This window comes from Danio aesculapii, chromosome 25, assembly GCF_903798145.1.
Source record: "Danio aesculapii chromosome 25, fDanAes4.1, whole genome shotgun sequence".
Classification (NCBI taxonomy): Eukaryota; Metazoa; Chordata; class Actinopteri; order Cypriniformes; family Danionidae; genus Danio; species Danio aesculapii.
The window spans coordinates 34,863,384-34,876,967 of record NC_079459.1 but is presented as its reverse complement, the minus strand read 5'-3'; the positions used below and the strand labels follow the sequence as shown (position 1 = coordinate 34,876,967).

At 35.6% G+C, this 13,584-nt stretch overlaps 1 protein-coding gene across 1 annotated transcript; it reads left to right on the top strand.

Annotated features, from left to right (window-relative positions):
• The first annotated feature begins 851 nt into the window (after positions 1-851).
• Positions 852-12,981, top strand: yars2 (tyrosyl-tRNA synthetase 2, mitochondrial). Its single transcript, XM_056452330.1, has 6 exons — positions 852-1,366; positions 2,312-2,599; positions 4,479-4,646; positions 9,108-9,263; positions 11,015-11,185; positions 12,508-12,981. The coding sequence occupies exons 1-6, from the start codon at positions 885-887 to the stop codon at positions 12,665-12,667; spliced, it is 1,425 nt and encodes a 474-aa protein (XP_056308305.1). The 5' UTR covers positions 852-884; the 3' UTR covers positions 12,668-12,981.
• Positions 12,982-13,584: the final 603 nt, after the last annotated feature.

Sequence of the window (13,584 nt, the reverse complement as noted above, 5' to 3'; positions counted from 1 at the left end):
ACATATTTTTTATCTTCACTTTTTAGCGTTTTTTTCCAGAAATATTTTATAATTTTAGAATATTTAACTTTTTATATTTTCATCTGTATTATTACATATTAGTAAATTATTCACAGAAAGAAAGTTTAGCGCCATCACGTGGTCAGCGCTGGCAGGATTATAGAGGTCAGACCATTGAACAAATGCATTTAAACGTCTACATTTTTATAATGTATGAATGCTGATATGAAGACAGGAAGGTATTGGGATTTTAATGCGATTAAGTGGAAGACTGATGCTTTTGGCCCTCCATGTGAGTTGTATCAACTTTTTTTTCTTTACATTTTCCATGTATATAATAGGCTACAACGTGAACTAGTACATGATGTAGAAAAGTTAATGACAAACTATGAAAAATATTGTATTTAATAATATTAAATATGCATTTAATTATTTATAATATATATTTAAAATAATATATAAGTGTATATAATTTCGTTTTTTACATTTTCTATATTTACTATTTGGCTAAAAAACAATAAATAAATAATTCAGGAAGAATTCTTGTAACCTGATTTTTTTGTAGCACAAAAAACTGATAACTAATTTAGCAAACATGAATGTAAAAAACAAAATAAATTAATTGTTTATAAAATAAAATAAAAAACGATTTTTATTTGCTATATAATAATACTATTATAATTTATTATTAACTTTGTTTATTTGATTATAATATTTCACATATTATTTTACGATATCGTTTAAAATATATCAAAGTTTATTATAATTATTTAGAAAACGATTTAAAAGAATACGAATTTACGAACGAATTAAAAATGTTACTGTTTACACTCCCCCATCTGTCCACGTGGTGACGCAAGCGTCCACCAAACATCCCATCCAACATGGCTGCCTCCATAGCACGGTCATGCTGCAGAGTAAAATCACATTTCATCCTCAGAAAAACGTCGTATTGTAAATCATTCTTCCACTCATCCGCATCCAAATCCACCAGCCTTCTCTCCTCCCTCCATAACCGGGGTCTCCTGAAGGACTCTTTCCCGGAGACCGCGGCTCAAGCCGAAATCCCGGATCTCCTGCGCTCCGGTCCGCAGGCGATCTACTGCGGCTTTGACCCGACCGCTGACAGCCTTCACGCTGGAAACCTGCTTGCCATCATCGGCTTGCTGCACTTCCGATCCGCTGGACATCACATCATCGCGCTGCTCGGCGGAGCCACGGCGCAGATCGGCGACCCGAGCGGGAGGCAGACCGAGAGAGAGCGACTGTCCCCCGCCGCGGTGCAGCAGAACGCACGCGGGATTCTGGAGAGTCTCCACCGGATCTTCACTCACCACGAGCTGTACTTCTGCCCGGATTCCAGCAGGTAGTGACCGCTGCTTCATGACCCAGCTGAAAAAACCCAGAATATGCTGGTAATGTATGTTGATGCTGCTCTTAATGTTGGTCTTGCTGATTTCAGTCCGTCTTGCTGGTCTCAATGATTGGGTTAGATTTGACTGTAAACAATGTTGTACTTTAAAAGTCATGTGCTGCTAATATGATTTCAGTATTTATAATGTCCAAAGAATACTTTTCTGAAATTCAGTTCGGAAGGTGAAAGTCCAAATGTAACTATAAAACCTACTTTAACTCAATTGAAACCAGTAAGACCCGCATAGCAGCATCAAAACATACCTTACAAGCAGGGGTACTGCTAGGGGAGAAAGTTTGCCACCCCCCCTTCACTTTCATCCTTGACATCTCTCACAAAACCAACCCCTACCGGTCTTCACTTTCGTCCGCAACAGCCCACATAAAAAGTTGTCGTATGGTTATAGCCGGCCTGCACCGCCCCTGTTTACAGGCATATGCTGTTTTTTCCAGCAGGGGAAGCCTTGAAATCTTTACGAATCTTTTGTTTAAAATCAGTGGTGTTGCACGGAGCGCATATCAAATTGGCAAAGTCACATGCTTTCAGTAAACAGGGCTTTCGAAAATCTAATGGTTCACTACGGCCTGTGTAATACCAAAAATCTCGCAATAATATGTTTCTGCACAACCTTGAACGAGTTAGGACCGCATTTCAAGGACCCTAGTTTTTACCCTGTTGTTCCTGATTCGTCCAGTAGGGGGTTTATGAAGATATAAAGTTAACACTGACCTTTCATATTTATACTTAATTGTGTTTGGAAATTCGAAGTTTGTAAAACGCTGAACAGGTTATGATGGTGTTTTTAACGCTTCAAATCCGTAAAGAAATTTCGTGGAGCGCTTTGTTCAATTGTTTCGAATCAATGAAAATCTTGGCTTTTCCCATCACTATCAACAGGCTCGGCCGGCTCACGGTGCTCAACAACCGCAGCTGGTATAAAGACTATGACCTGCTGGAGTTTTTCTCGGAGGTGGGCAGGAGTTTTCGTATGGGCACGATGCTCAGCAGACACAGCGTCCAGGCCCGGCTGAAGAGCGCGGAGGGCATGAGCTTCACTGAGTTCTCCTATCAGCTCTTCCAGGCGTTCGACTTCTACCAGCTCCATCAGCTGCACGGATGCAGGATTCAGCTAGGAGGAACAGACCAGCTGGGGAACATCATGAGCGGACACGAGTTCATACACAGGTGGGAGGATTTGTGGCTGGAGTCTTCTTGGCCTGTGTGTGTATGACACAAAAGGGCCAGTAGGTGGCGACAAGTGCATGTGTTAATTAGTGATGCGTTGAGTTTTAAGTATGTACTATATAGGAATGCGTGATATATATTTCTGTGCAGATTTTTGGAAACAATCTGCAGATTAATGCGGAATGATTTTTAGAGTATTATAGCTTAAAACTTAATACGTTAAGTAAAAAAGAACGTTTAAGGTTTACAATGCTAATTCAATTAGAACCATGTGTTTGGTAAATAAAGTGAGTCTTATATCTACCAAAACACAGGAAGTGTTACTTCACTAACTGTTTACAAATTGTGCATAAAACATTGAAACATTTTAATATTATTCAATAATAATAATACTTAAATTAATATAAAAACTGAATAAATATAAATTTACGCACATTTACATAGGCAAATAGGTAGACTCAATGATGGGTTAAAAATCTGTGGATTTCAGCGCACGCAGATTCCCGCGTGGGCTTTGCGATATCGTTTGCAGTATAAGGTAAACATTCTGCTCACTGTAAACTAGACGTAACGTAATAATAACGATAAATCGGTTGTAAAGATATATTACAGTAGCATGAGTGCAGTACAGTTTTGAAATTATGAGCCTGTTTACAGATTTATTGACGTGCTTTTATTTCAATTCACTTATACCTTCAGTTAAGTGTTATGTAATGAAATGTAATGAAGGGACTTTGATGCCGTACCATGGCTGCAGCAGGTGCAATATCTCACAGCGCTTAAAAATAATCCACAGCAACAAACCCTACGCAAGAATGAGAATAGTTCCTAGTCATATCAATCTAGAAAATGGCAACTTTTCATTTTCCGTTGAGCTACAAAAGAGTCAAGCTTTAAATAGAAAAATTATTGAGTGAGATGCTAATGGTCTAATCAGATTCAATGATCTATGCTAAGCTAAGCTAAAAGTGCTCCCATCTGACCCGGAAATTGGAAGAATGAATTAAAAATGGTGAAACTCTAGGAGAGCTGTGAAATGAGCCTATTGTCAAAAACAGTGGAGTGTTGGTTAAAGATTTTAGTTAAGAAACTCTCAAAATTATGCATCAAAAAAAAATCTGCAGATTTGTTTTAAACAAAGTTCTGTGCAGAAATAACCTCTTCAATAATGTTTCATGCAGAGCTGCGGCCCTCCAGGAATTGAGTTTGAGACCTATGAGATAGATAGATAGATAGATAGATAGATGGATGGATGGATGGATGGATGGATGGATGGATGGATGGATGGATGGATAGACAGACAGATAGATAGACGTACAGATAGATAGATATAGATAGATAGATAGACAGACAGATAGACAGACAGACAGACAGATAGAATGATATATAGATAGATAGACAGATAGATAGATAGATAGATAGATAGATAGATAGATAGATAGATAGATAGATAGATAGATAGATAGATGGATGGATGGATGGATGGATGGATAGATAGACAGACAGATAGATAGACGTACAGATAGATAGATAGATATAGATAGATAGATAGACAGACAGACAGACAGATAGAATGATATATAGATAGATAGACGGATAGATAGACAGATAGACAGATAGATAGATAGATAGATAGATAGATAGATAGATAGATAGATAGATAGATAGATAGATAGATAGATAGATAGATAGATAGATAGATAGATAGATAGATAGATAGATAGATAGATAGATAGATAGATGGACAGATAGATAGACGGACAAACTGAGACAGATGGATAGATAGATAATGTTAATTGATTGAACTTTGACTGCATTGATGCATGTAACCCCAATATGTGAATGCACTGGTGAGCTCTGTTCTTTTGTTGTTGTGCAGAAAGACTGGAGAGGAGGTTTACGGCCTCACGGTTCCTCTCGTCACCACCTCTATGGGTGATAAACTAGGAAAGACGGCAGGCAACGCCGTCTGGCTGAACAGAGATAAAACATCACCCTTTGAGTTCTACCAGTACTTCCTCCGTCTGCCTGATAACAGCGTGGAGCGGTGAGTCCGCAGTCACACCACATGACGTCAGCAGGAGTCTACTGTACAACGGCACAGAAATAACCACTAGCTTTGTTTACATCCACCTATTTTTAAAACTTTTTATCTGTTAAGAAAAAATGTGCTTAAACTACAATGAAAACACATATATTGATTAAACTCCAGTGTGCGCATCTGTGTGCGTGAAGTGATGTACATTTTTAAAGATGATGATTAGATATATATATATATATATATATGAGTGTTTCAGGGACTTTGCATTAATGGACTTTGCAGCGTTCCATTGCTGCAGATGTGAAATGTTGTTGTGCTGATTGTAAAAGGCCTCAGCCGTCCGTCATCACAGTGCTTCAGTATTCTTATTCTTCTATTATTATTCCCTCCAGAACTGTCTGCTCTCCCAAAGAGCGTCTCACGCCTCCAAAAGCCACCGCATTCACAGCGTTCATTGCGTTTACTCTTTGTTTTTGAGGCGCAACTCATTTAATAAAAAAGAAAAAAGACCCAGAGCATACATGCATACAGTTGCTGTTCATATATGCTAGAAATTAAAATAATCTTTATTTTAATAAATGTAAGGATAAAACGATGAGTTTTATATCTATTAAGATTATTTCCATTGTTACTGCTGAAACTATAATTCAGATATAATAAAACAAAGTAAATGAATGGCATTTTTACCATCCAGTCATTACGCTAATCAGGAGGTCTGCTTTTACAGGATTAAAAATACAGTAAAATTATGAAATATTATTAGAATTTACCATAACTATTTTACGTGGACTTATATTTTAAAATAAAATATTTACGTGCAAATAAAACCAGTTTTTTTTGCATCATTACTGCAGTCTTCAGAATCACACGATCCTTTAGAAATTATTCTAAGGCGCTGATTCATGTTTTTTATTTTATTTATTTATTTATTTTTAAGATTTTAAAAAAGTTTAAAGAGAATCATCTATTTGGAAAGGAATCCTTATAAATTCATTTAACATTATAAACAGGGCTTGACATTAGATTTCAGCTGTGGCGGGTTAGACAGACACGCCCATGGTTGAAGGTAATTTTTAAATTGTAGTTTTCTTGGTTCAACAATAAGGATGGCCCAATATGCGTGCAAGTGCGATCTTAGAATTGAGAAACGGCACGACTGACAAAAATAATTGTGTTCACGTGAGCAAAATTAAGCAGCTAGATACCGAATGAGGGATGATAACTCCTGTTTTAAAAAGTGTGCGCGCTCCCGTTTCCTTGCGTGAAGCAACCGTGCCTGGAAACGCAACTAGTGCGATCGGTTCACTTTGAATAGACTGGACAAAAAAAAGTGATGCTCGTGCAACCACAGTCCTGCTGCTTTCAAGAGCTCCAGATGTCTTTTTGTAAGCAGCAGCAGTTGCTGCTTTCACTTCAACCATTCTTTGAACAGATTATTAATGGGCCCAACTTTAACCGTGTGTGCGAGATCATCCTTATCAGACACAGTATGTTTTTCACCTGCTTTCTTTTGTTTACAGTTATTTTTGTCGATATTATTTTTTTCTTATTTTTTTACAATAACATTGCTTTAACAGGGGATTAACTCCCCATTTATATGTAGTTAACTGGTGATATGAGACCTTTAAATACATGACAATAATGTTTTTAAATGTCAATTGTTTGTTTTTTAAGAAAGGTTTTGTTGAATAAATAGTGTATCTATACAGCTACTACATTTTGCTTGTTTTGACACATCAGTGTTTCCTCTGGGATTTTTTCCAGCTGTGGCGGCAGACTCTGTTGGGCCTTTAACACAGATCTACCAACTACCTGTGGTGTTATTTCATTGACAAATGTAGTGAGTGCAGTATTACAAGTCGAGATCGCATTTATTATGTAATACGAGCATGTGAATCTCTGTGCTCGGGCGCCGATTTCCTCAAATACACACTGCTCAAGTGCAGATTTTCTTGCGCGCCCTCAAATACACACTGCTCAAGTGCAGATTTTCTTGCGCGCCCTCAAATACACACTGCTCAAGTGCAGATTTTCTTGTGCGCTCTCAAATAAACACTGCTAAAGTGTGATTTAGTGCGTTTATGTAACGAGTATGTCTCCAACATTTATTAGATTTGCTAGGAATATTTATGAATGTCTCTAATAGACCTACAGAGCGGCATTAATGCGTCCTGAAGTAAAGTGAAACGGCTATAAACTCCAGCAAGATCAAGTCATTGTATGCAGAACCACAGACCTTTATCTATAAATAAAATATAATTATAGAAAACTGTGTTCATCATAACTGAAAGTGACGTTGTGTTTGCTGGCCTCACGCATCACGCACCTGCCAGTCAGTCAGTCAGTCAGTCAGTCAGCATGTCACCTTAAGGGTTAAACAAATAACGCACAGCACTACTACGATTACAGAAAAGTTCACGCTGTTGTAATTCCCTTACCTTTTAATGCGTTTTGGTGTGATTATCACCCACTATATAAAAGAAACGGCTGAATGTTTTGAATGAGAAGCTGTAATGTAGCTGTGGCGGGATGAATTTTGGTGTGGCGCACTGCCATGGAAGAATGAATGAACCCACAGAAAAATAATAAACAAAAATACACTAACTAAACACCCAAATGAAACGTACTACACCTAATAAAATAACAGGAATAAAAAATACAAAATCTACACCTATCGCACTAACTAAGAACAAAAGCAGGTGAAAATATTTACAAAAAGAAAAATGGCGTCCAACAATTCTTACAACTTTTTACAGAGGGGCTGTTGAGAGTGTTCTCACTAATTGCATCTCCCTTTGGTATGAGAATAGTAGTGTATCTGACAAGAACACCATCAAGAGGATCATAAAGTCAGCTGAAAGGTCTGTTGGAGTCAAGTTGACATCTATCGAGGAACTTTATCAACGACGTTGTCTGTCTAGGGCAAATAGCATTTTAAGGGATCCAACTCACCCTGGCTATAGCCTGCTCACGCTTATGCCATCAGGCAGGCGTTACAGAAGCCTGAGGAGCAAATCAGTGCGGTTTGGTGATAGTTTTTATCCTGTCATTATAAGACTTTTGAATAAGACCAATTCTTAAACACTATTGATAGCTAGTGTAAAATAATAAATTAATAAATAGTTAAACTAGCATAAATTATTAATATTATAACTATTATAACAAATGGTGAAATAGGTATTTTAGTATTAAGTTACTCTCTACTGAGATTTCTTTTTAAATCAGGTTATATCTTATATAACTATATTTTTATATTTTTATGAAATTATAAAGCTTGTCTATCATGTTAGGATTTTATAATGTTTGTATAGTGATGTTTTTTATGTTCTTGTTGGGTCTGTTGCAACGTAATTTCGTTCTGCATTACAATTTTATTGTGATGTTTTGAATGACAAAATAAAGAAAACTAACTAGCTAACTAACTAACTAACTAACTAACCCCTACTGCCTCTTACCGTGTATATATGTACAATATTAACAAACACACAAACCAAAACAAAATAATAGGAAGGGGGAACACGGATGGGTATCCAACACAAAGTCAAAGTACAACAGCACGGGAAACACCATCAACGAAAACAACTCAACAACAGGAATAACTTTATCACTATCTCAAACAACACGCCAACAAAACTCGCTCTACCGCCCCACGCCTGTAGTTCCCTTTTTAAAGGACGCCCTGGGTAACCTCCTCCAATCCCAGGGCACGTCGCCTGCGTAGTAAGGGCGGGGCCTGCAGGTGGAAAGAGAGGGAGAGAGAGAGACAAACAAACACACCTGCCAACGCAACAGTAGCGGAAACCATGCACATTATTTAAAATTTGGGACTATGAAATATTTATTTATTTTTGACTATGGAACGGTAACCCATTTGCTCATGGTTATTGATCAAGCTCATACACAACACACAAAAAAGAGGCATGTGGACATCAGACAAAATCTAATTCAGGTCATTTTAGCGTGTCAGCGTCAAATCTATTCATATAAAATATATTTTCCCAACAACATAATTGTGGCTAGTAAAAATGGTGAGTAACGTTGTAAATCTACTAGCCACAGTGGCTGGTGATCACAATAGTTAGTCAAGCCCTGATTATAAATAATTTTTGGGTCACACTTTACAATAATGTTTCATTAGCTCCTATATTTACTAACATGAACTCATAATGAACAATGCTTGTACAGGATTTATTAATCAAATTAATCAACATCTACTAATACATTATTAAAATCCAAATTCAAGCTTGTAAACATTAGTTAATGCAGCGTAAGTTAACCTGAACTAACAATGAACGACTGTATTTTCATTAACTAACGTTAGCTAACATGAACACATCCTGTAATAAGCGTATCCTTCATTGTTTGTTCTTGTTAGTAAATGCATTAACTAATTCAAACTAGCTGTGCTGGATCAAAGCATCAGTTTTACATGGACAGACAGGAGTTTTGTTTTTCTCTCTTCTGCAGGTACCTGAAGCTCTTCACCTTCCTCTCTCTGTCTGAGGTGGAGAAGCTGATGGAGCAGCAGAGGAAAGATCCGGGAAAGAGGATCGCACACAAACGCCTGGCTGCGGAAGTCACCAAACTGGTCCATGGCAAAGACGGCCTAGAAAGCGCTAAAAGGCAAGAATATGATGATAATGTTGATCTCAGCTTCTATTTTCCATATTTTAAAGGGCACCTGTTATGCAAAAATCACTTTTAAAAGGGGTTTAAACACAGTTGTGTGGGAAGAGTCTCTGAATTTAAGCAGCTTCTAATGGTAAACATGTATTAATTGTATTTTTTATAATCAGACTTGATAGAAACAGTCTGCAGAAATGCTTTGATTGACATTCTCTCTTAGTACGTGTCATCAGAGCAGGAAAGCCCCGCCCACTAGTGACCATCTCTCCCTCATTAGCATAGGACGTTACTCTTGTTTTTGAATCTGCCACTATGCTGCCTCTGAAATCGCATACCTCCATACTATATAGTAAGTTAAAACAGCATGCGAGAAGTACTCGGACGACCTACTACCTCCGGCGAGTTTATGAACTGCTCATCTGATAGATACTACGCTATCCCATAATGCCACGTGAGATAATTCATGAATTGGAGTGAAGCGATGCAACTGATGGGTTGATCATTTGATAATAACAAATGGCGGACGTAGTTTGTCCTAATTCTATTCATACTACTCGCGTTCATACTATATAGTAGTGGTGTAACAGATCACAAATCTCATGGCTTGGCTTTTTTAGTCACGGATCAGACCATTTTTTTGGATCAACAAAATAGGGGAGGAGATAAATGTAACTTGCTTTTAATTCATTACAGGAACAGCACTGCAAGGCACTTTTGGTTTTAACAAATAGAATTTAGAACCTGTCATTTTATTACAAATAAAATTAAAATAATCAGCTGAATAAAAATAAATAGTAAAATATTCAGTTCTGTGAAAGATTCACTGTCACTACTGTTGCTGATGAGGCTAAATGTGGAAATCTAACATTATAATTTGTACAGCACATATTTATTTTGAGTCTCATTTTCAATAAATGATTCAGTTCTTCACTCATAAAACTTCATGTTTCATTGCTAGATGGATAATTTTTGAGGAATTATTCAGTGGCTTATTTTTGATGGCTGGTTGTCGCCACCTATTGGTTAAATAATGTAATTGCTGCCTACAACATTTATTTTTGAGCATTGTTAAATGCAAATGACAATGACTTTAATCTTTACCCTAAACATCAATGATTATATCTAAAACTATAAACTGTTATCGCAGTACTTCTGTTATTTGACTCTTTGTAACCTCATAACCAACTCAAAAGACTGAATCTCTTAGGATTAATAAACATATGTAAATCACCATCATTTATCATTTATGTTGCGTGGGTGTTGAGATCCCGATCTTTTACTGATTAATCAGGCAGCTTACTTTGAATGCATAAATGTAGGCTAAACAAGTAGTGACAGAAAACACCTTTAATAGCCTAAGAAACCCACCACATCCCAAATAACCCACCACAACTTCTTCCATCATCATTATATTTTACAGCAAAGCCTAAATGCTTTCATACATGTGATTTGAATGACGTGAGAGGCCATCTCTCTGCTATCGTTACACATTAAAACGTGTTCCGAACCATTGGTTGTGATCCGTATGAATCACGGATCAACGTTGATAGGTTACACCCCTACTATATAGAGCACACTTTTCTAACACCTTTTCGTGTAGTAAAATCTAATTAAAATATTGTACATGCGCTAGTAGTAGATGATGTATTTATATGTATCATGTCATTGCACAGCCCTAGTCCTGATTCAAAAAACATGAAATTCAATAAGGTGTGCCAATCTTTTAACATAAATATGTGTGTGTGAAGGTGCACGACAGCTCTGTATCACAGCAGTATTGAGGCTCTGGAGCAGATGAGTGACACTGAACTGCAGGAGATTTTCCGAGAGGCTTCGTTCCATGAGTTTTTCCTTGAACCGGGAACAACGGTTCTGGACGCCTGCAGACGAGCACGAGCCATTCCTGACGGACCCCGCGGGTGTGTGCGCTTGTGGAATGTTCCATTAAAAAAATATTAGATTCTGATGAGATATTTTGTTACATTGTAAATTTTTATTCTATTAGCACTAGTTCTGTTTAACAATTCATCTTCACATACAAAATAAAAGTTTGTATTTACATAATATATCGTTTATTATTAGAATTGTTTGTAAAATGCACAATAAAAAAGAAACGCTAAATCAAATCTGTATATGAAAAATGCTTGCTGGTTTAAAAAGATATTATGTTTATTATTAGTTATTAAAATGTAACAAAAAATTTTAAACATTTTAAATGCAAAATATTTTTCAATGTAAAAACTTGTATTTAAAACCATGTAAAATGTAATTATATTTAACAATATTTAAATGCTTTTATATTCAAAAATATAATCATTTGAATACATTTTATATAATTTATATATTAAATTTTATAAAATAAATATAATAAATAATGATTTTTTTTTTTTTATATATATATATATATACACACTGTTGAAGTCAGAATTATTAGCCCCCCTTTGAATTTTTTTTCTTTTTTAAATGTTTCCCAAATGATGTTTAACAGAGCAAGGAAATGTTCACAGTATGACTGATAATATTTTTTCTTCTGGACAAAGTTTTAATTGTTTTATTTCAGCTAGAATAAAAGCAGTTTTTAATTTTTTATCAACCATTTTAAGGTCAATATTATTAGCCCCTTTAAGCTAATGGTTTTTTTTCGATAGTCAACAGAACAAACCATCGTTATATAATAACTTGCCTAATTACCCTAACCTGCCAAACCTAGTTAAGCCTTTAAATGTCACTTTAAGCTGTATAGACGTGTCTTGAAGAATATCTAGTCTAATATTATTTACTGTCATCATGACAAAGATAAAATAAATCAGTTATTAGAGATGAGTTATTAAAACTATTATGATTAGAAATGTGTTGGAAAAAAAAAATCTCTCAGTTAAACAGAAACTGGGCGGAAAAAAAATAAACGGGGGCTAATAATTTTTAATAATTTATATATATATATATATATATATATATATATATATATATATATATATATATATATATATATATATATATAGTGTGTGTGTGTAAAGCAGTTTAATTTAAAAATATATAATTATTTTCTATATACTATAAAATAGAATAATTTATAACAATTAAAATATATCACAAAGTAGTTACGTCTTTGTGCATATGATTCTGTATATTATTATCATACGTTTTTTTCCCTCATATTTTTAGACACAAAGCCGGAAAATACCTGCACTTCATTTATTTTTTGCCCTAAATAATGAATTTATTGTTCTGTTGTGCGCAGCTATCAGATGATCAAAGACGGCGGTGTCTGGATAAACCATCAGAGGGCAGAAAACCCAGAGCAAGTGCTTATTGTTGGTCAACAAATCCTCTCAAACGGGCTCAGCCTGATCCGCGTCGGCAAGAGAAACTTCTACATCCTCAAGTGGCTCAGTTTATGATTTAACAACATCTGCACACAGAACAACACCCTCTCGATTCATCAAGTCATTAAAGTGAGGAGAAAAGTGTCCAGCAGAGGTCAGTGTTGGTCAGTTTCAGCTCGTCACAAGCTGCAGAAACGAGATGTCGAGCTCAATTGTGCTCTTGAGAAACCAACATACATGTGTGTGGAAGATTTCAAAGACGTGAGAACAGACTCAGCCTGTTTTATGTGCACAAATTACACGTTTTGATGTGTGGACGCGATTGTTTAATTGCACTGGAAAACTGTTCGGTTCTGTTCAGCTCTTTAATTAAAGCGTGTTATGTAAAAGTTTGGATTCGTTCCAGTGAAACTGACATGAAAATGGTGCAGAATTACATAATATTCATTAGAGATTAATGACATCTTTAGGAATTAAATTAAATTGACTAAAGTCATTTAATACATATAGACCATTTCTCAGTGCTGATGTCATTTTCCCATGAAAATTTCCTGTTTGTTGTTAAACTATTTCATAACTGTAACAAGAAATTCAATGATGACTTTACGTTAAAACACTCACCATGGGATTATTTATCAATATTTGGACGTATTTGGATTCTCGGAAACACAGGAAATAGGTTAGGACCATTGTTATTGTTTACATACCTGAAAATGGTCTATAGAAAGCATATTAAAGTGCCTTAAATTAAACGTAAATGGCAAACTATGGGAGAAATAACGTTCAGTCATCATTTTGCTTAACGAATGTATTCCAAAAATAACATTATTATTATTATATATAAATAATGTCATATAAAATGTATAATATTTTTAATGATTAGTGATTTGAAGTAACGAAGTATAAAGATTTTAAATGATTAGAATTAGCTGATTTATTTATTTACAAGTTATTATTACATATATAAAATGTTTCTGAACAAAAAATAATTA